This window comes from Cervus canadensis, chromosome 6 (genome assembly GCF_019320065.1).
Source record: "Cervus canadensis isolate Bull #8, Minnesota chromosome 6, ASM1932006v1, whole genome shotgun sequence".
NCBI lineage: Eukaryota > Metazoa > Chordata > Mammalia > Artiodactyla > Cervidae > Cervus > Cervus canadensis.
Genome location: NC_057391.1, coordinates 77,335,498 through 77,363,116, shown reverse-complemented (window position 1 = coordinate 77,363,116; position 27,619 = coordinate 77,335,498). Strand labels below are relative to the sequence as shown.

Genomic DNA, 27,619 nt, shown 5'->3' with positions numbered 1-27,619 from the left:
AGAAATAACATTAAAAGCAAACAGAAAATGAGTATATGTAACTAGGACTATGTTTTAAAATCTTAAGAGAAAAAAAAAAGGTAGAGAAAATTGACCGAAAATTCTTCCAATTTTATACAGTTTTAGAACTTTAAGAGTATTCATAAAATTTCAAGCATTTCAATACAAAAAACTGATTAACCAAGAAAAATTTACAATAATGCTGTCAATAGTTTTTCCTAGGAAAGAAAAAAGATAAAAATTGGCTTTCAAAGATTTGTCTTTACTCACTTATAGTCTCTCTCCCAGAATTTCACAGGCCGAACATATGACGTGATGAATATTGCACTTCCCAAAAAGGGGTTCAGTGGAGTAGAAAAGAAGGCTGACACGGCAGCCTGAACAAACAACATGGCTGAATCTATGGGAAAACTGGTTAAGGATCTTAACATTTATCTGGTTATTACACACACACACATGCACACATTCACACCTCTCATAAACACACCGCAGTTAAAGCAGTTAGAAAAATGAGGTTCATCAGAGGAACACAGAAGAAAGTGTCCCTGGGCAGTATGAGGGGTAGAAGTAAAAAGACACAGCCAGGAATGTACAGCCCAACATGATGTTGTGAAGGGAGCCAAATAAATATTTGCTAACGTGTGTTTGGTAAAATTCCATATACCACTCGGGTAGATATACCCAAACCATGCTCAGTTTTAAACTTCCAGATGATAAAAACTAAAATTTAAAGATACAGAAAGTGTGCATATCAACATCTACATGGTCACTAACATTTATACTTACTTAGAATGTACATTTAAGATGAGAACAGAAAATTTTGAACATTAAAGTTTAATTATAATCATATCATTATGGAAAACATTTTGAACCCTCATTCATTTATATGTATTTTTAAGCACATTTTATATGTATTGAAAATTTGTAGACTTTAATACTCACATATATTAACATAAACATTTTAATCAGCATCACTTAATTATAAAACTTTAATACTGTCCTCATGCTCAGATGATCTGTGGACCACAGATGTTAATACAAATTAAACAATCAAAATAGGTACAGGTGTGGGTTCAAAGGACTATGAGTTTCTGATAATTTATCACACAGTAACGTATACTCTGGGTTTCCCAGGTGGCTCTAGTGGTAAAGAATCTGCCTGTTAATGCAGGAGAAGTAAGAGACATGGATTTGATCCTTGGGTAGGGAAGATCCCTGGACGAGGGCATGGCAACCCACTCCAGGGTTCTTGCCTGGAGAATCCGTTGGACGGAGGAGCATGGTGGGCTACAGTCCGTAGAGTCGCAAAGAGTCAGACATGACTGAAGTGACTTAGCATGCATGCATGCATCCTATATTCTATGCTTGGGAAAAGTTATGCCTACAAACCAACTTTCTCAGCAAGGATATGACTGGCCTTTCTTATAAAATTTTTACTAGAAGGATACGGGGCACTGCAAAAGGCTGAGCGAAAGCATGGAAAGCAGAACCCCACGTGATCTGCCACGGGGCAATGTAAGTGTACACAAACTGCAACTTATAAAGGAGTTCCCAAAGCTGTGGGAGGGAAAAACAATCAGTAAAAAGCTTATCATCAGACTTAAAATGGAAAATTTGAAAAACTTCTAAAACAATTTTCTTCCTAACAAGGAAACAGCATTGAAATAAAAGAAATAACCCTGCCAAAACACTACACATGTTTTTAAGTAAAGACAGTTAACTGACTTATGGATTTGTGTTTTGGTTTTTTTTTTTTAATTCTATACTCTCTACCGGTTATATTACAACTACAAACAACAAAAAAAAAAGGTAGGAAATATAGATGTCTGTAAAACTTAAGCAACAAATATATATTTTTATTCTAATATATTTCCCTCAAATTTTAGTGCTTTGGGAACTGAGCATGTTTTAAAGGCAATGTCAACAGGAATCTGAAAGCAGCCAGGAAGGGGATAAGTTGTAATACAGTTGTCACTGCCTATTTGTCTAAGAATTGTACTAGTGTGTGTTAGGCATCTGTTCATAATCAGAACTGTTACTGCCAATGGAAACATAATGTACATTTCCATCTTATTTAAATTAGGATCTGTTTTGCTGTTTAATATGTCTTCAACACTGAAACAGAACTATTGTGTTTGCCTAAGGTTGCCTCTGCACTCTAGGCAACACAAGACCCCATTATTAGAACAGATCACAGAATCTCAAAAGCAAGAGGTTCTGACTGACTAAATGCCGTGATTCAGGCACCAAACACCTCAAATTTAAATTATTTAGCTGATTTACAAACGAACTTGTTTAATTTCTAAGTTAAAAAAGAAATCACAATCTCAACCAATCAGAAAATGCAGATGAACCCCTGCATTCTTTGCTATGACTCAAAATTGTGCTGACAATCCTCGGCACTAATGAGATCGGGATGACAGGAAGACTATCAGAAGCCATTACAACTGCTTAAAAACAGTGACTCAGAACACTCCTCCATCTCTAAATACAGACTGGACTCAAATTTGACTAAGAAAAATGACATGGAAAGTGGCTGGTGAAACCATTTTCATATTCAGAGTAATTTTTTTCTTGAAATATTCAGAGTAATATTTTTCTTGAATATTGATGGTATATCTTACAATGGTATCTCAAATATTGAATATCACTTGCTTAATATGACTGTTAAGTTCTATGAAGTAGCTATATAAAACGCAAACTCCTTACACTTTCTGTTTTGTTAACTAACATAGCCTAAGCACCTAGAATAGTTCTGGAATGTGCTATGCTCTCAAAAATAATCTGCCTCACAAATGAAAGTATTAAGGAAATTCAAACTAATTTGAGTTAAGTGTAGTGACTATTTCAAGGACTGTTTAGTTTATATTTTACTGCAACTTTCACTTTTTTCCAACCAGTATAAGAAGATTCAATACAATTTCCAATCTAAATATTAAGTTCGTGAGAAATCACATGCTTTTTTTATTTAAACAATTCCGTCACTAACTTTCTGGCTTTTCTCTGGTTAAACATGTAAACTAGAGGAGGAAATAAATGATACAAATGTATACAAATTAGTAATTGAGCAAATATAATACTGCAATATTTTAGAAGCTATTTAGCAGGATATATAGGTACAATATTTAGAAACTGACTACTACTAAAACCTTGTTCAATTAATGGTTTTCATTTGTACCGTCCCCATGCTAGGCCAGATCTCTATCAAATCTAAATTACTGTCACAATCTCTTAAGCTGTTCTTCATACCTTTAGGTTCTCTCTTCCCCAATTCATCCCAAATGTGGCTGACCAGGCTAACTTTTCTAAAACTGGGCTTTCATTGTGTTTTGTAGCTGCTCATACGCTTCAGCTCTCTGTTACCTATCAAATGGGATAATATATGTCAAAGTCCTTTGTATGTGGTCAGTGGTAAAATGAGATCTAAACTCTATTTAATTTCAAATAATCTGTATAACTGAAGTCATTCAGAAAGGCAGTGTGGTTTAGCAATAAGATTCCTGGAGGCAGAAGATGCAGGCTTTACCATCTCATCTGTAGAAGAACTGAAAGCACCTATCTTATGGGTGGAAAACAAATCTTGGAAGCATTTTGTAAACTTCATAGTATTCTGCAAATAAACTAGGGTCTGACTGTTCCCACGTGGGTTCACTGCCCTCTGTCTGTACAGTCTCCACTCAGCACCAGGTTACTTCCTCCCTCTATCTCTCCAGCTGCCCACAGTTCAGTTCAATTATTACCATGTCTATTTCTAAACTTCAAAATCACACCCCCTTTAGGAAGACTCCATGTATTCAAATATATATACCTAATAGAGTTCCTTTAATTTTTCCATATAATATTTAATCTTACCTTCCTACCTACAGCAAGAAATGTATCTTCTTATGGATCACAGTTGACTGCTACTGTTTAGGGATTCTAATCCTAAATAACTGGTTGACTGAAGAAAGATATTACTTAAAAGATAATGAAGCAAATGAAATGCAAGTATAATCCTCACTAAATGGCATACCACTTAGGCAGACACTTTTTTACAGACAGCAATGTTTTCTTCAGATATTACCTTGTTGAAGAGTATAGACATGAAGAAGAGATCCAAGAGCATGGTCTCCGAAAAAGCTTCATAGTCGATTTTGAAAAAGAGCACAGTAAAGATGACTGTGACATACTGATATGTAGGACTGCTAAAAGAGGATCGCAGCAACTTCAGACCAGCAATGGTGATCATTAAAGCACCTAATCTACAATATAAGAAAGAATGTTAATCAACTAATAACTGAAAACTTTATTGATAATTATGAACTTCAGAAAAATTATCATTTCATTTACTAAGCTTAGAATATTATATCAAATTTAAACTTCAAACATTCCTTTTTAATAATGTGTGTCATGATTCTGATCTTTTATATAAGCATAAAAATAAAGCATAAAAATAAGCATAAAAAGTAAGTAACAAAAAAAATACACACACACACACACACACACACAAAGTAACAATATTGCAATTCTGACATTTGGTTCTCCAGGTTCTCTGTATTTCTCTTGCTTTAACATTAATAGCATTTAGCACATAAAAGCATATTAATAATGACAAATATATGCTATGTATAAAATAGGAAATTAATAAGGACATAGTATGCAGCACAAGGAACTCTGATACTCAAAGCTCTGTTGTGACCTAAATAGGAAGGAAATCTAAAATAGAGGGGATATATGTATATTTTTGACTGATTCATTTTGCTGTACAGCAAGAAACTAATAAAACATTGTAAAGCAACTATAGCCCAATAAAAATGAATATGAAACAATGCTGGAAAAAAATCATATTAATGCTTACCCAACAACATGTACCTAGTAGGCCTACAGGATGACTGTATAGGCAAGTGATCACCTAAATGGTCTGATGCACATAGTACACAAAAATAATCATCTCCAAAACTTACAATCTAATAATAAAATTAACCTTAATTAACAAATATCATCTCATAAAATATAGATTGACAATTAAGATGTCTGGAGTAGTAATATGCCAAGAGAAGAAACAGATGTTCAGAAAAGCGAACTCAAAGACTGAATTTCACCTCAATTTTTCAAACAGTACTTTGCACCAAAGAGACATTCAATGATTACTTGATATTTGATCAATAACCTAAGAGAGTGCTATGACAGTCCTCAACAGTCAAACTTAGATAAGAGGAATATCATACTTACTCTGTATCCAGTTTTTTTGGACTCGCAATTGTCTCTGCACTGCTACTAAGTTCATTGAGAACAATCAAAGGATAGATGATATTCTTCTCCACAAAAAGAAGCCACACATGAAGTTTCTCAAACCACATCACAGTAGCTGCATCTAACAAGGCAATATTAAGTTAAAAAGACCACGTATAAACGCATTTTAATGCATAAAACAGTCTGGCAATGTCACAAGAAAGGAAAATCTTCCCACTCAAATTCAGCTCTACTATAAATAATGTAAGAAATCCAGTATACCAATCATTTGTCAATTCTGAACCATATTCAATTTTCCAACTTGGATGTTAAATTTAGATGAGATGAATTTCATTTTAAGCTTTACTTCTTGAAACCTCAGTTTTTAACCCTCACTTTTTCTTATTTACACTTATAACATTTGGAGAAAAGGTTACTTCAGATAATTAAACTGCCCATTTCATCCAAAAGAAATAAATGATCTATTAAACTGTTTTAAAAATCCTTACATTTACACACACACCTTTAATATATAAACCTCAGAACAGCTTTGAAAGTATGGTATGTTTTGGATTCATACACTTCCTAAGTGTCATTTTCATTGTGACATTTTCCCAATACTTGACCATTTAATGTCATTGGGGAAAGTGTCCAGGATACACTGAAGGATTTAAAATAAGGTTCTCCAGTTATCTGAAAATAATGTCAACCACCTCTAAGAAGTTTTCTAATGGATATGTTTTTTATACCTGTTAAAATCAACTTTGCTAATGCCTAACACTCTTAGTAAGTGAAAAACGTTTTTCTCAAAATTTAAAAAAATTTAGACTAAATGTCAAGATGAAAATAAACTATAAGATCAATGATTAATTTTAATGAAAACTGTTTTTTAAAACAAACCAGATGTACTTGTTAACATTTATATATGAAAGCAATTAATAATTAACCATAAAAATATTTACACCACTATGAGTTATTTTCCTTACAGTAAGAATGGACCAGTACAGACTCTTTTAGTTTTATGTCACTTTATTGCAATCTACACATTAGTGTCTGTTTAATTATCTCTCCAGGATCAAAATAGTGATCAAGATCACAGTACCATGACGACTTAAGCAATTCCGCTAAAAAGCCCAGGAAATTTGCTTTGAGATTGCAAAGTCAAGTTTGGTATGGAAATCTTTCACACACTTTAGAGTTCTTTACAGAAGTTTAATTTATCGCCAAACAATTGAGAAATTCACTCTCCATATTAATTTATTAAACATTGGCTTATTTAATCAATGGCATATAAAAATGATGACACAAATGTTCTTTTATTTTTTCTCTAAAATGAGAAAGTATAGTACATTAGAGGCCATTATAGATTATGGAGCCAATGAACCAGACTGATAACTTATAATGGAAAAGTAAAGATTTATAACAAGTAAAACGCTTGCCGAATGGTCTGGCCTTCTACTTCTTTTTAGTCATTTTACATTTTATCCTAAATTATCTGAATGAGAAACAGCAATAACAAGTACTTTCCACCTCTTTTCTCTTGATCAACTCTTTTATAACCCTCTCTGGTAGGACACAATGTCATTGGTGAAAACAGAAACCTATTCCTTTTATGCTCTGAGTTAAAAATACGTCAAATGGAAGTCTTACAGGGGATTGAGTTGCCTGCAAATGGCAAGGAAGAACTGAGGGTAAACGTGGGGCTGGAAAGAGAAGTCACAGGCGTATCCTGAAGGATTAATCAATGAGAGGTCTGTGATGGACAATTTAGAGGAGGAAAGAGCAAGATTTACCCTGTGGCACTGACAATTACACTTCAAATGAAATGAAAGCATCTTGCAAAAGGTCTGACAAAGAGCTGAGAAACACAAACCAAAGTTTTACCTGATGGAACTTATTTAACTGTCCGCCTGTCCACTAAGTAAAAGAAAAAAATCCATGGTATTGAAAGGAAAAGTGTTAACGAACCACTTACTTCGAACTTCATATTGATTATACTCCAGCGTCTTGAGCAGAGGGTGCGAGAAGCAGTGCCACGGCAGCTGCTTCCTAACTTGAGGCAGTACGTAATGGGTTACAAAACCCACGAAGCCGACCAGGGCGTACAACACATACTTGAGCGCAGGCTAAGACAAGGATAAAGGTGAAAAAATTACAAGTGATTTTGCAAATGACTCAAAGGAGAACTTCTAATCTGTCAGTTCAATTTTAGTCACTTACAGCATCTGAGAACTAAACATTTGTCTACAGTTAAGATTTCCATATTATGTAATTTTCTGATTAAAACAGCTATAAAAGTTAGTGGCTGGTCAAGTAATACAGATATTTTAAAATGTGTTAACTACTTTGGTATCTCACACTGCCAATGTAACTAGAGTATGGCCTGAGGTGTACTGCTTCCTACTCTAGGAATGTTCTACGTGACTAGCACAGCAATGTATTAAATTTTTACTAAGAGATAAAAGATATGAGCTAAATAAAACTGTAAATCTGAAGAGCAGACCCAAACTTAAAATAGTATTCTTTTGTTGTGTCTTTACATAGTTTGGAAGAAAGTTCTTATGTATGACTAAATTTACAAAAAAACAAAGTACCATCACTTCAAATATTCAAATTAAATTTTTAGAAACTAAAGCCTGCATCTGACCCCTGAAGACTCACAGGACCTCACTCAGTTTGCAAGGTACTCGGAAGTTAACGGTACAAATTGGAAAAGAACAAGCAAAAATGTTAAAATTAAATAATACAAACTTTGTTTCTAGGTAAATGGAATAATAGAGACTTTATTCTGCATGAAACATGATATAATAAAATACATGAACCAATGTTTTGCAATGTATTAGACATAAAAGGGGAACCCATGTAAGCCTGGAATCTCCTGAGTGGAGGAGATGGAACTTAGAGGCTGGGGAGAGCAAGGCAGCTGGAGTTCATCAGAGTAAAGTTTTCTAAACAGAAAACTGCATGGAGGAAGATCTGCAGAGGGTCTAGCTCGAGTATTCAGGGGAATCAGCCACATAAGTGTGGGAATAGACCATGTGTGGCCAGAGAAAGAACCACGCCAAACTCACATGGCAGGCACTATTATGCCTGTTCTCATAAGCCAGAATGGAAAAACTCAACACTCCCAGGGCACTGGGCAGAGTACTCCAAAGGGTGTTGCCTCCAAAGGCAGGCGGAATATTAGCCCTAGACTGAATAGCCCTGTCCCAATTAAGCAATCTTAAAAGTTAGATTTGAGAGGATCAAACTGTTTACAAGGAACTTAGGGCCAAAAACAAAGTTCAAGACTATTTCTAGAAATGAAAAAACATCCGGTACCCACAAGGCAAAACATAATGCTTGACATCCAATCAAAAGTGACCATGCACGCAAGGACTCAGGAAACTATGATTCATGGGGGGAAAAAAACCAGTTAATCAAAACTAACCCATAAGTAACACAGAAGTTAGGATTATGAGACAAGGACATTAAGAGAGGTAGAAGGGAATTACACAAGTTCAAAAAAGTAAACAGAGGCATGAGAGATATGAAAAAGACCTGAAACCAACTTTGAAAGATGAAACTTGTTAATTCTGAGATTAAAAAATACACTGGATGGCATTAACTGCATATTAAACATTACAGAAGAAAAGATTAGTGAACTTAACAAAGCAATAGAAAGTATTCAAAATTAAACATGCAGAGGAAAAAACAGAATTTAAAATTAAAAAAAAGTGAACTGTGGGACCAATTTAAGAGGCCAAAGATTATGTAGCTGGAGTCCACGAGTGGGAGTGGGTGGAGGGACAGCAGAAGAAAAAGGGAAAAAACATTTAAAGTAATAATGACCAAAATTGTCTAAAGCTGATGAAAACTAGACCACAGATACAATGTACCCTAAGCACAAAAACATGAAGAAAACTGTGTGAAGGGGCACAATAATAAAACTGACGATATGCAGAAACGCGGGTCTGCACTAGAGAATGAGGAGCACTGAGAAGGGCGACCACAGGGCCTGCAGGACCACCGTCTGGGGAGTATCACCCACACCCGGGCCTGATTTACAGGACGATGTTCTGGACTTCCAGCTGTAACAGAACGAGACTTTGGGGAGTTTAGAAGGATGTCAGTCATGGAGGAAAGCAGGCATACTGTAGAAGTCAGTCCAGAACAGTTCCCACGATCCTCCCTTCCTGATGTTTATGCCTGCCTGTATTCCCCTCCCATGCTGTAGTAGCTTGTCCAGGGTGACCTATGGATATGGAAGACATGGTGGTACGCCACATCCACAACAGTTATAAAAGATCGGGACATCGGTCTCGGGCCTTCTCTCTGGGATCACCAGCTTTGGGGCAAAGAAGCTAGTGAGGATGCTTCGGCAGCCCATGGTGAGGACCACACAGAGAGGAACTAAGCTCTCTGGCCAACAGCCAGCAAGGAAGTGAGGGTACTCACAACCTCAGATGACTACAGCTGCACGTAACACACGGAGCTGGCACCATCTAAGCCCCTCTCAGAGCCATGACCCGTGAGAAACCAGGAGAAAAATAAGAATTTGTTGTTAAAACCAAACAAAAAGTCACGTATTTTAGCATTATGATCAAATCAGAAGTGAATCCAAACAAAGCTATCTTCCCCCAGTGAAAAGAACAAAATGATTCCTCACCTGCAGTACTGTGAACACTGTGCTTACATGAATAGCAAAGTACAGCACGCCGATTACAATGCACACTACCAGGTCAGACTGTAAACGCTCACTCTGGGAAACAAAGCAATTTACCAAGCATTACACAAAAATTTACACAAAATCTTTCCTCCCAAGTGGCCAAGTTTAAGAAATAAATTTTCATTGATCCTACTCTGTAGCACTTCCAGGTATTTCTTACACATAATAATTAACTACAGTTTTATTTACCTCCTAAATTGGTTCAATGCTGCACCAAGGACTATTTAAGGAAATTAAACAAGCTTAACTAGTTCCACACACAGTAAATATATCATAGCAAAGTCTTTTAGAATGAAGATTTTCCCCTCATTGGTCTTAAGTTTTACATGGGAAAAAGAAACGAGATCCTTAAGTTCTTCTATAGGGTATATCCTTTTGGATAACAGTTATATTTTCATTGGCTTTCTGAAATGTTGAAATTGAATGTACATGTCCTATTTTACTTACTGAATTTTGATTCTTTTGGGAGTTACAGTAAAAACCAAAAACCTCTTGATATCTCACCACATGGTCATCCTGTGGTCATCCTCACCACAGATTTATGCTTTTAAGCTAGATTCAGAAATATCCTACTATATTTAACAAATGTCCTTTGCTAACATGAAAACTAAAGTTAGGATAAACTGCTTAAATTATATCTTGAGGCAGTTTCTAAAGTTTTCTATTTTTTAGACTATGTGAACAGTTCAAGTTCAGTGAAGGTAAATATAATCTAATTCAAGACCTATATAAATTCAGTCTTTCATAAATGGAAATATGTAAAGTAACTTAGGAAAAAAATGTTTTTATGTTTAGTTGCATAAAGCAGATATAAATGTATAGAACTCATTTTTTAAATTATTAAAAGAAGGCAGCTAACATTACAAAGTTTTAAATGACCATATCTGCTTAAGTATATGAAATTAGCATAGGTTACTGTTCTCTCCTTCAACCTAGAAAATAAACACACATACACAAACACTTTTCAGACTGCCTTTGAGAACTAAACCCCATTGAAAGACCAGCAGATGACTCATAAGTACAAAGTTATCATCAATAAGAATAACAAGAAGATATGTCTAATTTATGCTATTATTCATCTTTCAAATCCTAGTTTAAATTCAACAGGCTTAAGAATTCTGTAAACAATGAAATAATTTTCACCTTATCTAAAATGAATTATTTAGCATACTGTTCTACATCAAAACAAACTTTGAGGAATGAGCATTTCTTACATGTGAAAATCTGAAATAAAAACCACCAACCATGTACAATAACAATATACATGTATTTTTCCCAGTTACTAAAATTGTGTTACCCCCTAAAATGTTCATTATACAACATGATGAACTGTATAAAATTTAATTATTTGAGGTGATCTTAAAAAGTTAAAACTTACAACAGAATTTCTAAGTTTTTCAGGCAGTGGATCTTTTACTTCAGACAAAGGGTCTTCTGGATTTTTCTCTTCTGTTTTTGGAAAAATCTTGGATTGCACCAAAGAACTTTATGGTAAAAAGAGAGAGAGAAAATCATAATCTATAAACTAGTACTTCAAATGACAAACAAACTTTATGATATAATAGAAAACGAAGTAATCCAAATATATCTACTCATCGTGTGTGTGTATGCATGCTTAGTCACTCAGTCATCATGTTTGACTCTGAGATCCCATGGACTACCCCTGCCAGACTCCTCTGTCCATGGGGATTCTTCAGGCAAGAATACGGGAGTGGGTTGCCATGCCCTCCTCCAGGGGATCTTCCCAACCCAGGGACTGAACCCAAGTCTCCCACATTGCAGGTGGATTCTTTACTGTCTGAGCCACCAGGGAAGACCATATTTACTAATTAACAAATGACAAAGTTTAAGATGCCATAAATAAGCATACAATAAGAATATTTTAATGAAAATACAGTATTACATCTTAGAAGACAAAAAACTAAAAGCTAACAAATACTCTAAGCCAGGGTGATTACAATGACCCAAAGTTAATATATTTTGAAACCAAATATAGCTAAGTCAACAGCACACTTTGACAAAGCAGTGGAAAAACAGATCTTGGAAGTTAAATTTGAAAGAAATGCCAATTTATTTAAATTTCTCTAATTCAATAATAAGTGATCACTTACAAAAGCACAGATGGATCACTGCTTTGTCGGCTGAGATGATAGGATACTGCCACTAATAAGCCACAAAAAATGGAGAAAAGCACTGGAATATGCTGGCCATCCCAGGAATCCTGTTGGAAAAAAAAAGTGTGACAGAACAATATGCTTCTAATTCACAATCTATCATATAATCCTTTTATGTCAGTATTTTGGAGAAAGATAACTGAATTAAACAAAACCTTTTCAGTAATGTTATCAATTGCATTTTATTCCATATAGACTTATTACTTTCTGATGAACCAGAATCTAACTGCTAAATGATCATCAGGTTGCTTTTGGTACTAAAGCTCTATTATACACTAGGAATGACACATTTGTTTCTGATACAGTATGCTGCTGTCAATTTCTGTCATATTTTAAGTGGTATTAAGTTTATAGTAAACCATGTCCTCTTTTGTAGCAAACTTCTGATTATATATAATAATGTAGCAGTAAAAGGCAACACATGATATAATACTTAAGGCAAAACAAACGGCTGACATTTGGTATGCTACTTTCTGGATGCCTTTGTTCATATGCCATTATATTCCCTAGAGCACTAGGCATTCAGTGCTTCTGGAGTGAATAGCTGTATATTCCCAGAAATAAATAATACAAAGCGAGCTTCTAAGGCCAACCAGACATGTGGATGTGCCATGTCTGCTTCGCTCACTGCAGTATCTCTGGAGTCTGCTAGCATGGTACCTGGTACAGAGTAGATAACACTGGTAAAAGGAATAGCTAACAGTTCTTAAGTATGGCCTGTGAGGTAAGCACCTTTGTCTTTGGGGATTCAAGAGGGGAGAATGGTGGAGTAGGTAATCAAATGGTAGTTTATTATGCAACCTGCTCCCCCCCACCCACCATTTAATAATACAGTCTTGGAAACTGTTCCACATCACAACAGAGACCTTTTCTTTCTTTCTTTATTTTTATTGAGATCTTTTCTTTAATGGCTACATAAAAATCTTATCATCATCATCATATTATGTATATCATACTCTGTATCAAGCTCCTTTCTCAGATCTTTATAAGTATTTATAAATTCTTACAATCATCCTTGGAGATATGTACTGTTACTCTCTAATTTATGCATGAGGAAACTAAGGTAGAGATGGTTTAAGCATGTCCAGTTAACTGGTAGAACCAAAAAGTGAACTTCCTTATATGTTTGAATTTATTGAGCATAAAATTAAACAGTATGTGAAGAGTTTCAGAATGAGAGATAAATACATAAGGAAACAAAATAGAGGAGAAAATGAAATGTATGTAAGAACAGCATTAGCATAGTGATGATACAGTAAACATATCAGGTGTATGAGGGAGACAAGGAAGACTGTCTAATAGAAATGTGGGGAGAGAGGCAAAACAAAGTTAAGCCTACAGCTCCCATAATGTGCAGTCCATGGCTAATGCCTAAAACTTGACAAATTACAAGAAGTGTAAGTTAGTTACTTAGAGATACGGAGGCAAACACCAAAAGAATCAGCCCAAAGAACTGAAAGTGATAACTCTGAGGAAGGGATAAAGGGGCAGGGGACTGCTAGTCTCGGCACTCTTGTAGAAATATTGGACTCTGAAAAATAAGTATGTACAACTCTGGTAAAAATTAAAACTGCAAAAAAAAGATCTCTAGTACAATCACTTTGGAAAACTAGAAATTCCATTTTAGTTATCCACTTAAGAAAAATGAAAACATATGTCCACAAAAAAGACTTACATAAGAAAATTCAGAGCAGCCTTATTCAGTATGGCCCTAAATTAGAAACAACCCAGATGATCATCGCTAAGACAGTGGATAAATTGTGACATATTCATACAATGGAAATATGGAGGATTAAAAACTAATTGGGAAATACTTCTCTGCAGTAAAAAGGGAAAAACTACTGATACACATAATGTAGATGGATCTCAAAAACATTAAACAAAATACATCAGTAACAAGAGTAAGGATGGTATGATTCCATTTATATGAATGAAGTTCAAGACCCACAAAACCTACAATAAAAGTGACTGGGAAGGAATAAGAGGGAACCTTCTGATGATGAGAAACTATTTTATATCTCACTAGGGGTGTATATTACACAGGTACATGATTTGTCAAAACTTGTCAAATCGTATACTTAAGATTCACTGTGTATAAATTTTGCCTCAAAACAAGTATCATTTAACAAATGCTTGACACTACTTTTTATTTATCTCAGACAAAAGAAAAACATTCTTAAATTGGTCTCAAAATGACTTATTTTATTTAGATTAATAATTTTGAATCATGCAATATGATGATTAAAAGATTAAAAGCTGAATTTGTTCTACACACTGTACTGGCTCTAAATGCTTTTACTTTACAGTAAACAATGGCCCACATTCTAGCAATCTCTTTAAAAATATGTAAAGATGTAGGAAGTATATATGTAACAGTAAGTAATAGTTTTCTTCGAGGAAAACTGTTAACTTTCAACGAGCTTTAAAGTTCAAGGGGGAAAATGTAAACAAATCAGAAGTCAGAATTTCTAATAGATGTATTCAGTTCAGTTGCTCAGTCATGTCCGTCTCTTTGCGATCCCATGAACCACAGCATGCCAGGACTCCCTGTCCATCACCAACTCCTGGAGTTCACCCAAACTCACGGCCACTGAGTTGGTGATGCATTCCAACCATCTCATCCTCTGTTGTCCCCTTCTCCTCCTGCCCTCAATCTTTCCCAGCATCAGGGTCTTTTCAAATGAGTCAGCTCTTCGCATCAGGCAGCCAAAGTATTGGAGTTTCAGCTTCAACATCAGTCCTTCCAATGAACACCCAGGACTGATCTCCTTTAGGATGGACTGGTTGGATCTCCTTGCAGTCCAAGGGATTCTCAAGAGTCTTCTCCAACACCACAGTTCAAAAGCATCAATTCTTTGGCGCTCAGCCTTCTTTATAGTCCAACTCTCACATCCATACATGACCACTGGAAAAACCATAGCCTTGACTAGACGGACCTTTGTTGACAAAGTAATGCCTCTGCTCTTTAACATGTTCTCTACGTTGGTCATAACTTTCCTTCCAAGGAGTAAGCGTCTTTTAATTTCATGGCTGCAATCACCATGATTTTGGAGCCCCCCAAAATAAAGTCAGCCACTGTTTCCACTGTTTCCCCATCTATTTGCCATGAAGTGAGGGGACCAGATGCCATGATCTTAGTTTTCTGAATGTTGAGCTTTAAGCCAATCTTTTCACTCTTTTTCACTTTCATCAAGAGGCTCTTTAGTTCTTCTTCACTTTCTGCCGTAAGGGTGGTGTCATCTGCATATATGAGGTTACTGGTATTTCTCCTGGCAATCTTGATTCCAGCTTGTGCTTCTTCCAGCTCAGCGTTTCTCATAATGTACTCTGCATATAAGTTAAATAAGCATGGTGACAAGACACAGCCTCGTATAAGGAAAATATACTCCTTTTCCTATTTGGAACCAGTCTGTTGTTCCGTGTCCGGTTCTAACTGTTGCTTCCTGACCTGCATAGAGGTTTCTCAAGAGGCAGGTCAAGTGGTCTGGTATTCCCATCTCTTTCAGAATTTTCCACAGTTTATTGTGGTCCACACAGTCAAAGGCTTTGACATAGTCAATAAAGCAGAAATAGGTTGTTTTTCTGGAATTCTCTTGCTTTTTCGATGATCCAGCAGATGTGGGCAATTTGATCTCTGGTTCCTCTGCCTTTTCTAAAACCAGCTTGAACATCTGGAAGTTCACAGTTCATTAGGTTGGTGCAAAAGTAATTATGGTTTGCACTGTTGAATTTTGCTGTTTGATACTGGGATACATTCTTAAATAAATGGAGTTATGTTATACATTATTTTAATGTGCATTTCTTATGTTTTTTGCTAATGACTTATTACCTACTGTTTATATTTACTTTAGAAATGGTGCTAGATAAAAGGTAAATCTGAGCAGTTTTTAAATTTGAGTTCTAAGTGGGTTGTAAAGCAGCAGAGACAATTTGGAGCAACAACAACGCATTTGGCCCAGGAACTGCTAACCAATGTACAGTGTGCAGTTCAAGAAGTTTTGCAAAGGAGACGACAGCCTTGAAGATGAGGCGCATAATGGTAGGCCATCAGAATTTGACAACAACCAATTGAGAGGATCATTGAGCTGATCCTCTTAAAACTACAGGAGAAGTTACTGAAGAACTCAATGTCAATCATTCTATGGTTGTTTGGCATCTGAAGCAAACTGGAAAGATGAATAAGCTCGATAAGTGGGTGCCTCATGAGCTGACTAAAAATAAAAAAAAAAAAATTGCTGTTTTGAAGTGTCATATTCTCTTATTCTAGGCAACAACAACAAAACATTTCTTGATTGGATTAGGACATGTGATGAAAAGTAGATTTTATAGGGCAACCAGTGATGACTAGCTCAGTGGCTGGATCATGAAGAAGTTCCAAGCACTTTCCAAAGCCAAACTTGCACCAAAAAAGGCCATGGTCACTGTGTTACTGTTTGGTGCTCTGCTGCCCATCTAATCCACTAGAGCTTTCTGAATTCTGGTGAAACCATTACATCTGAGAAGTATGCCCAGCAAATCGATAAGATGCACTGAAAACTGCAATGCCAGCAGCCCACACTGGTCAACAGAATAGGCCCAATTCTTCTCCATGACAATGCCTGACTGCACGTTGCAAAACCAAACTTCAAAAGTTGAACAAATTGGGCTACGAAGTTTTGCCTCAACCACCATATTCAACTGACCTCTCACCGACTACCACTTCTTCAAGCATCTCTACAACTTTTTGCAAGGAAAACACTTCCACAAACAGTAGAAGGCAGAATATGCTTTCCACGAGTTCATCAAATCCTGAAGCATGGGTTTTTACACTACAGAAATAAACAAATTTATTTCTCATGGGCAAAAATCTGTTGGTTGTAATAGTTCCTATTCTGATTACTAAAGATGTGGTTAAGTCTATTTAAAATGACTTGAAATTCATGGTCCAAAACCACAATTACTTTTGTATCAATCTAATAAATGTTTATATTAGTGGTTTAATAATATAATGGTTTAAAAAAAATTAAACCATTCCTAAAGATATGCAACAATGTTCCTCAATGAATCTAACTGTCCAAAAGTAACTTCTACGATCAATTTCTTGTGTATTCTTCCATAAATGCTCTATGTACGTATAAGTTATCGGGTGTGTTTTTAAATAAAGGCACAGAGGGAACATTTATTTTTTTGCATATTGTTTTCCTTTGTATTAACACCCACCCACACACACACACACCGGAATATTAGTCAACCTAAAAAAAAAAAGGAAATCTTGTCAATTGCAACAACATGGATGAAACTGGAGGGCAACATACTAGGTGAAATAAGCCACTAAGATTCACAAATACTGCATCTTACCATTTATATGTGGAATCTTAAAAAGGGGAAAAAAAATTAAACTCTTAGAAACAGAGAATAGAATAGTGGTTGCCAGGGACTGGGAAGTAGGGGAAACAGGGAAAGGTTGGTAAAAGAGTACAAACAATTATAAGACAGAATTTCGATAAGGAGTGGGCAAAATGGATAAAGAGGGTCAAAAGGCACAAACTTACAGTTTTAAGATAAATAAGTACTGAAAGAGTAATACAGCACAGTGACCAGAGTTAACAACACTGCATTGCATATGCAAAAGTTGCTAAGAGGACAGATCTTAAAGGTTCTCACCATAAGAAAAAATATTTGTAATTATCTATAGTGGCTTCCCTGGTGGCTGACACAGTAAAGAATCTGCCTGCAACGCAGGAGACCCAGGTTCAATCCCTGGGTTGGGAAGAGCCCTGTAGAAAGAAATGGCAACCCACTCCAGTAATCTTGCCTAGAGAATTCCATGGACAGAGGAGCCTGATGGGCTATAGTCCATGCGATTGCAAAGAGTTGGACATGACTCAACAACTAACACATGGAGACAGATATTAATTAGATTTATTGTGGTGCTCATTTTGCAATATACATAAATATTGAAACTAATATAATGTTATATGTCAATTGTACCTTAATAAAAAATTAAAATAATAAACTTTAAAAAATCTTAAAAGGATGAATAAGGTCTGAGAAGCTAATAAGTAACACAGTGACTATAGTTGATAACACTGTATTGTAGAACTGAAATTTGCTAAGAGAGTAAATTTAAATATTCTTACCAATTAAAAAAAAAGGAAATATGTGAGGTGATAAATGTGTTAACTTGATGGGGGGAGTTCTTTCACAATGTATATGTATATCAAATCATCATCATGTACACTTTAAATATCTTATTTTTATTTGTCAACTACATGTCAATAAGCTTGAAAAAAAAAATCATACGTCTTGGAAATCATACATTTGCACATAAAAATCTATTTTTATTCACTTTCATGATTGTATGGTATTCCATTGTGGGTCTACACCATAATTAATTTAACTAGTCACAAATGACAAATATTGGGTCATTTACAGCTTTTGCTGTTATAAACACTGCTATGATAAAATCTTTGTATATAATCTTTACTCATTTACATAACCAAATCTGCACATTTATTCTATTACAATGGGGAACATCTAAAACTAAAATAGTCTGGTATAAAATGCCATGGCCAAGAAAGAAGGAAAAAAATATATCTCCCTGCCTGTCTTAGGACACAAGGTACTAGTTGGCAGCTTTACAACTGCTGCTCTTCTGCTACATAATTACAGTTAAACTGGCTTTTAGAAAATTAGAAAACGTACTGCACTGTTAACTTCTATGGCTGCAATTTCCAAATAATGACCCATTTTCCAAAACATATTCTCCAAACACAGATCTGAAACCTTTTTACCAGGATGGTTGAGATGGTGTAACTGGGAGAGCTTGGATTTGGATCTCATTCATTACCTCTAGTTCTTTCCTGGGCCATCATCAAGCACCTCCCTCTCTGCTCAATTTCCTACCTCCCCTTTTAAATGCAATCAAGCCTCAGATCTTTTTTAGAAAACAAAACCCAGTAAACAATCCTCTCATGCGCACAGGCTTCTCAACTATATTCTAGAGAGAGTAGAACATGTTTCCTTAATATCAATTCAAACCTAAATTTCTATTAATCTAGCTAGTTTCCTCAGCCAAAATACCAAAAAAGCTATCTTGCTCAAGTCACCGATATCCTATTACCTGACAAATTACATAAAATCTTTTTCACACTGTACCGCCTCTGAAGTTTCCTTTGTTGGATTTTGTTTCATTCACTGCTTAATATTCACTGTTTAAATACTGGCATTTCTCAGGGTTCTATCTGCGCCCATTTTCTCCTGCCAACCCAGGGTCACAATCTTTTTCTTATACTTTAATTTACTGGTGAATTCTAAATCTTTCCATCATTACCACAAATAACTATCCACTATGTATCCCTGGATACCCCATTAATCCCAACAAACAAAAATGTCTAAATGTAAACAATCCCCTTTCCCAGTAAACTCAAAGACTTCCAAACATGTGCATTAGTATCACTATGTAATCAGTTGTTCAAACAAGCACCCACCCAGAAGTCATCCCAGATCCTACTTGGGCTCTTTTCTCTTTAATCACTGAGTTCCCAAATATATTCACTGAGTCCAGTTTTCATTAAGTCCCTTATCATTTTAAGATGGCAGCACAAGAGACTCCCTACTTGTGATCCTACCTGCTTATATTTCACACTGGGGACCAAGTAGTCTTTCTAAAATGCAACACTGATCATTTCCTTGCCTTACCTCGAATTATTTTGATGGTCTTCCATCTCCACCCAATACGTTCAGGACAAAAGATATTTCAAAATCCAGTCGTTGCTTACCTTTTCAGCCTTACTGTAGGCCATCTTTCCTCATGTACCCAAATTTCCAGCAATTCCAAATTATTTGCTGTTTCCTGTACACAACACACTTTCTTTACAACTCCATGGTTCTTCATCCCTTGTTTCAACTAGCTAATTCCTATTGTCCTTCAAATTTTGTTAAAAAACCACCCCCTTGGAAAATCATCTCTAATCCCTTCAGGCTGAAGAGGATAATGTCTTAGTTCATATACCTGTAATACTCTGTGTTCACAGCCTTCATCCCCTCCATTCACCCTCAATTAAGAGCATCAATTAACTTGTTAACCACAGTCAACATACTGGCAACTTAAAAGCAGAAAATGGTACTTAGCACAGAACTAGGCACAGAGTAAGCAGAGTAAATGCTACTGAGTACACGGATCATGGAAGGATGCTATGAGCCACTTCTCATAACCCTTTCAACCCCATTATTCTCTGTTTATCTTGTATTAATCATTAAAAAGAATACCAAGAATTGTTTAAGAGAAACCTAAAATTTTTACTTATAATTTGGCGACAATTACTTTAAAATGGAGCTAATAGGGCTCATCAGATTCTTCTAAACCAATAATGACATTAAATTTCAGTGCATTAATTTTTACTAGACTGCATCTTAAATTGCAGTACTTGAACTTGTTCTCTAAGTTTGAAAAAAAATCTCGATATGAAGAGTAGTTACACATATTAAGTAAAAATCTAAAATTAATTTCATATTCTGTTATCACCATGCCCCACCTCTATCCTAGACCAGCTTAGTTTTTAATAATCTGCTTCTAATATTAGCCTATTATTATTGTATGGAAAAGAATTTTCTTTTAATAATAATTAACTATAAAACTGCTTTCAAATTCAAACTAAATGAGAATGAGAATAATGCTCAACATATGAAGACCATGGAAATTAACACTGAAGATATACCAGGAAAAAAGTAATTAGTCAATTTAAAACAATCTTCATATATTAATAGAAAAGTAGCCTTAATGACAAAACATATTACATGTAATGCTCACCTTTAAGGCCCCATAACATAATCCATACAGTAAGGCTACTGCCACGATGCTACAGACGAAGCTGTAAAGTGCTGCAAGCAGGCTTGTGGTGGCTAGACAGGAAGGAGAAAAAGAAATCAACATTCATAAAGATATAAACAGATGGAAAAAACTTACGTAAGTCATTGAAAAGTATTTAAAATGTATAATACTGAGTATAATTAAATGTCTACTTGTTTAATTTATAAAAATTGAGTTTATCCTGTCCTTTCAAAAAATTTTGAAATGATAAAGATTTACTACAGACAATTGCTAATACAAGGTAAAATATATTCACCTTGGAAGTAATAAAGTAATAAAAATCTTTTTTTATTTACTTTATTTTACTACTACATTTATCTACAGTAGAAAAAATTATACCTATATTGTGCTTCAAGAATTATTATTTATAAAAGCTTGGGAAGATAAAGTTCAAAGAGCCTCAAAAGGAACTAGAAATGTATTTTCACTAAAAGATGTTAGTCTGTCTATTAGAACTTGTGCTACCCACAGAAGTAAATTTATATTCCTATAATCAGTTAATTAATTCTCACAAAAAGTATAAATCTGATTAATTACTAACAACAAAAAAACAGATCCAATGGGATTACTAATAATAAGGAAGAAAGGATGGCTAAGATAACAGACTTCAACAGTAATTTTATACGGTGATCTTAAAAAAAATCTACAAGAAAAATTTTTCTTTAGGAGATATTAAAAAGTTTACACCTTGCACAAGTTTATAAATTATGACAAAACCCACTATTATAAATTATCTACACTAAACCTTCTCCATAGATTAATATAGCACCTATAGTAGCCCCCTAAATACTGAAATTGTTTCTACCCATTAAGCTGTACTGAACACTAACTGTTCTTAATTCATGCTCCTTCAAAATTTCAAAACATTAAGAATGCTCTAGATACACAGCAACATAGAAAAAGCTTAATTTCTATTTAAAATTTAAACCATAATATCAATACTTTATCAGTAGAGATAATTTCAATGCTGTACTTGGGAGATAAGGACAGCAAAATGTGATGAAATAAAGGAATTTCTTTCCTTTCAAATTTTTTTCTCTAGCTGTACACTCATCTCTCTGTAAAATGTTGGATGGTTAAACAAAATAAGGGTATATTTTAACCTCAGTTAACCACAGATCAAAGTGTTATTTTCAAGTTCTGCAGAGTATTATTCCAGAATAATTTTAGTATAGTTTTATTTTGAAAATAAAATGTACATATAACAGGGGAATACATTTCTAATGGTATCAATTCATATCCACATATTCTACTGTAAAAGCAGAAATATTTCTAAAAATCTTATTTAGTAAAAAAATGGTTTTACTAAAAGCATTCTGGTTTGGGTATTCCACTTTTGCTTTATTGACTATGCCAAAGCCTCTAACAGTGGGTACCACAACAAACTGTGGAAAATTCTTCAAGAGATGGGAATACCAGACCACCTGATCTGCCTTCTGAGAAGTCTGTATGCAGGTCAAGAAGCAACAGTTAGAACCGAAGATGGAACAACAGACTGGTTCCAAATCGGGAAAGTACGTCAAGGCTGTATATTGTCACCCTGCTTATTTAACTTATATGCAGAGTACATCATGAGAAATGCTGGGCTGGATGAAGCACAAGCTAGAATCAAGATTGCTGGGAGAAATATCAATAACCTCAGATATGCAGATGACACCACCCTGTAGCAGAAACCAAAGAAGAACTAAAGAGCCTCTTGATGAAAGTGAAAGAGGAGAGTGAAAAAGTTGGCTTAAAACTCAACATTCAGAAAACGAAGATCACGGCATCTGGTCCCATCACTTCATGGCAAATAGATGGGGTAACAGTGGAAATAGTGGCAGACTTTATTTTGGGGGGCTCCAAAATCACTGCAGATGGTGACTGCAGCCATGAAATTAAAAGACAATTACTCCTTGGAAGGAAAGTTATGACCAACCTAGAGAGCATATTAAAAAGCAGAGACATTACTTTGCCAACACAAGGTCCATCTAATCAAAGCTATGATTTTTCCAGTAGTCATGTATGGATGTAAGAGTTGGACTATAAAGAAAGCTGAGCACTGAAGAATTGATGCTTTTGAACTGTGGTGTTGGATAAGACTCTTGAGGGTCCCTTGGACTGCAAGGAGATCCAACTAGTCCATCCTAAAGGAGATCAATCCTGAATATTCATTGGAAGGACTGATGTTGAAGCTGAAACTCCAATACTTTGGCCACCTGATGCAAAATGACTTGTTGAAAAAGACTCTGATGCCGGGAAAGATTGAAGGCGGGAAGAGAAGGGGATGACAGAGGATGAGATGGTTGGATGGCATCACTGACTCAATGGACATGAGTTTGAGTAAACTCTGGGAACTGGTGATAGACAGGGAGGCCTGGTGTGCTGCAGTCCACGGGGTCACAAAGAGTCGGACATGACAGAACGACTGAACTGAACTGATTCTAAAGATGAAACAAAGCTCTGAAACTAAATATATAGAATATCAAATGCATACACTAGTTCAAAATGTAAATATAATGCCACATATCAGAGCTCAATCTATTTGATCTTTTATAAATATTTCATAAGTCTATATAAGTTCCATGTAACTCACTGTAACTTAAACTTTAAGGTGATAGTATTTTAACACTTGTTACAAATCAATTCCATTATTCCCAGATCTTTCACTAAAGTAGCAGACTTGACTACTTTTTTCCTATCTACAAACTAATTCCTATTCAATATTTAATTATTAAATAGTGTCTTTTCTTTCTCATTTCAATTCTAAAATAAAAACTGAAAAATCAACTTAATGGTCAGTTTATTGTTCAATGATCTGTAAAAGTAATACTTTAAACTTAATTTTTATAAAGAAGTACTCACCATTACCACCAAAGATATGAATATCCAACTGTTCACAAAGGTACATTACAAATGTATTCACCTGAGGCAGGAGACCAATGAAAAATACTATTGGGAAACAGAGTGTAAACACTATAGAAGGAAAGAAAAGCCAAGTTAAAAATAGCATGTCACATCCATCCTTTTGTTCATCTAAGATCATAAAATAAATGATAAAAAGGAACCCAAAATTAATATAGGTTACTAAGCAAGTTTCTTAAAATTGCTTGAAACAGTATACTAAGCAAATTTCTTAAAGTTACCATTTTAAGTTATTTCTCTACATAACTACCTGAGTATTAAATAATCTTTCCAACTATGAACAACAGTTTTTGAAATTGACTTTAGTGTTTCACAAAATAGGAACCCGAGATAAAGATCCAAGGGAAATCTCTCATTCCATCAGCTATATTTGTTCATCATCAGTTTTTTCATTCCTAATGCCCTATAGTTTTTTCATTCCTCACTGAGAGGAAGGCAATAAATAGCAAAATAAGTCCACTAAAACTATTTTTACCTATATAATCAGTCCATTGATCAGTGAATGGTTTGTATACAAATAATGTTAAGACCTACAATACCTTAAGATGACTCACCTATAACTAAATCCCTGGCTGATATAAGCACCAGAGGATTGGTGAAAGTTATTCCATATAATTTGAACTTGGTTGTCGTTAGGTGTCTGCTACCATAATCCAAGAGCCAAATAAGACCACAGCACAAACAGAAATAAACTGGTCTACTGTAGGCAATGATACGATTGTGACCCTGAAAATGACATTAAAAAGAAGTCAGTTTAGTTAATTTGAAGAGTCACAACCAGCTACTGAAATCTTTGATGGCTTATATTCTGAAGACTCAAAATGTTTCCATATGAAGTCAGGTTTCTGACTGTGGCAGAAGGGAATTACAAATATGGAAAGGAGGAAGAACAGAATAAACCTTAGGATATTAGATTGAAATTAAGTATTAGTATGAACTCATTATTTTTGATAATGCAGACAGATAAAGAATAAATGTGTGAGTATATGTGTATACATATATTTTTCTAGTTTTATCCACTGAGCGGACCTAGTAGCAATGACATTCTAGTAATAAAGATTACTAGCAAACCAATCTTAGTCTATAAATAACAATACTCACTAAAAGAAACCAAGGATACACAGAGAAAAGGTTGGTTTCAGGCTAAGACGGGAAAGTATAAGATGAGTCTGGAACAAATTATTGTGCTCCAAATGGAGAAAACACTTTTAAAATGATAAAGGTATGTCAGAAGGACAAGGAAGGCAGATGATGGGTTCCCAATGTTCAAATCAGGGACAATTTGAACATCAAAAGTAATGATAGTAACATTATGGTCCATTTAATAAAGTAAGAGTCCATGAAACCACACCAATACAAGAAAAGGAAAAGTTCTTACTTACAATAAGAAGTCAACTAATAAATATAGAAGGAAACATGGAGCTAAAAAAAATCACTATTTGGTCACCAAGAAATGATAACTGATTCAGCCAAGAAACATCAACAGATATTAAAGACAAGTTGGTGGAGATGTGCAGAGCAACAGGATATATACCCAATCTCAAGTATCTCCTATATAGTTACTGACTACAAGAGAAAAGTGGTAAGATTGGAGTATTGGTTCTCAGGGGCGGGGGCGGGGGGGAGGTTTCACCCTCCAGGGGACATTTGGTAAAGTCTGCAGACACTGTGGTTGTCACAACTAGGGTGACTATACTATTGGCATCTAGTGGGTAGAAGTCAGAGATAATGTTAACACCCCACAATGCACAGGACAGAGCCTCCCCACCCCCAACTTTCAACAAACAATTATCCAGCTCAGAATGTAACACTGCAGAATTTGAAGAACACTGCAGACACTACCCTTAGACAAAGGATCAGTTATCACCAGTAAAAGCATAAATCAGTGATTATGTGCTTCCTTATATGATACACTGAGAACACATTGCTTTTGTAATATTTCTACCAAAAAAGCATAGACTGTATCTAATAAGAAATATCAGACAAAGTCAAAATGAAGGTCGTGTATAAAATAACTAGCCTGTATCCATTAAAAAGGTCAATATTGTGTCAAATACTGAGGAACTGTTCTAGATTAAAGGAGACTACAAAGAACAAATGCACAATCACGGAGTTTCTTCTGCCAATGAGAAAATACTACCACAAATCTTAATTCAATCTGACATATGACCAAAAAAATGGTTTCTGAGGAGTGTCAAGGAATCACAAGTTTTAGGTGTATCAGAGTGACTTACATGTCTAGGAGAAGAAGAATCTGGTTGAACACTCTAAAAAAGAAACAAAAAGATAGATTATACTACTGACGACCTGGGAATTTCATATTAACTTCCAAAATACCTGAAATAATTTCAAGTGAATATTCCATAGCTAAGTCATAACCTGTAGGTCATTAATTCTGCTGAAGCATCAACAGAAGATGAAACATCAGCTCCACTCAAATCTTTCCTAACGCTTAACCTTATTATGTTTCTGAAATAGCATTTAGCAGCTGATAGATCCATCTTACTGCTTGGCGCATTAGAATACCTAAGTACAATTAAGGCAGAATGGTTTCTTATGGCAACAGCACTCCATTCAGGAAATGCACAAACTATGAGTGAGCTTATAAAAAGGATTCCAGTTATGCCCCAAACTCAAGCTTACTAAACAATTCAATGGCAGTTGTATTAAATATACACTTAATATGATGCATTTTCACATCAAACTCAAATAAGTTGTATCCTTCTAAGAGACTTCATCAACTTTCCATAAAAATGTTCAAAAGGTATTATGCAGTTACCTCCCAAATGATGACTTTTTTCCCAAGTTGGAGTTCATTTTCAAAAGCATACCAAAGAATTTCACTAGGATAGTCTATTGCCATCCTGTAATTCAACACCGGACTAAAATCACATAATTTGGTACATAGGCCTTGTCTGGTCTCTTTAAACTCAATTTGAAAGTTTATCCTCCTAAAGCTCTGTTCCTGCCTTTCTTATTTCTGTTTATGAAATTACTATTCTTATAGTCAAGTAGATTTTATAAATCTGAAATACTTAAAAAACCTCATTCATCTTCTGCCTTTTCAATATCTAACCATATTAAGCAGCAGACAAAATTAACAGGGTAAGAAACACTGAATCCAGGGAATGAGTTTAAACGGTGTAAGGCAATAAAGGGATGGTTTAATGGGAACTGAAACAAAAAGGACAAAGTCCAGAAATTTAAACACAGAATCACCAAATTTAATCAGAGAGACTTTAGCTAATGTTACTAAAGGTCAAGAAGGAAGGAGCAGAGGCTCTAATATTTGGGTTGGTGTACTACTACCAAATCCTAGAGGAGGAAATGGCAATCCACTCTAGTTTTCTTGCCTGCAGAATACCATGGACAGAGGAGCCTGCTGGATGACAATCCACGGTGTCGCAAAGAGTCAGACACAACTGAGCAGACACACGTATAGACTATAATCAAAAGCAAAAGAAATGGGAGAGGAAAATACCAGAAGATGACGATGTGCCCTTTCCAGAATATGCCCAGCTTCCTCTTAGATATAGGACTAAAGCTTATGAGAAAGGTGAAGACTGTGAAATAAAAATCTGGACATGATTTATATAGAAGTATATAAGAGTGGCAAAGTAATAAAAGAGGATGACTTCATTGGCAAGGAACTGCAAACTGAAAAGAGGGCCAAATAAAACCCTAGCAAATTCTCATAAATTAAGAAGTGGCCAGAAGAACAAAGAGGCATCAACAAAGAAAAATGAAGTTACTTGAAAAGTAGGATAATCA

At 35.2% G+C, this 27,619-nt stretch overlaps 1 protein-coding gene across 5 annotated transcripts in view; it reads right to left on the bottom strand.

Annotated features, from left to right (window-relative positions):
- PCNX1 (pecanex 1) overlaps positions 1-27,619 on the bottom strand; it is a 178,798-nt gene that overhangs the window by 48,042 nt on the left and 103,137 nt on the right. For all 5 annotated transcript variants that reach the window (XM_043472429.1, XM_043472433.1, XM_043472431.1 and 2 more), the window contains 12 exons: positions 26,083-26,115; positions 24,403-24,574; positions 23,789-23,899; positions 20,885-20,976; positions 12,031-12,140; positions 11,298-11,403; positions 9,860-9,952; positions 7,187-7,337; positions 5,212-5,353; positions 4,064-4,241; positions 1,449-1,557; positions 271-400 (listed from right to left, as the gene is read on the bottom strand). In XM_043472429.1, coding sequence (XP_043328364.1) covers positions 271-400; positions 1,449-1,557; positions 4,064-4,241; positions 5,212-5,353; positions 7,187-7,337; positions 9,860-9,952; positions 11,298-11,403; positions 12,031-12,140; positions 20,885-20,976; positions 23,789-23,899; positions 24,403-24,574; positions 26,083-26,115 — 1,427 coding nt within the window. The remainder of the gene's footprint in view (positions 1-270; positions 401-1,448; positions 1,558-4,063; positions 4,242-5,211; positions 5,354-7,186; positions 7,338-9,859; positions 9,953-11,297; positions 11,404-12,030; positions 12,141-20,884; positions 20,977-23,788; positions 23,900-24,402; positions 24,575-26,082; positions 26,116-27,619) is intronic.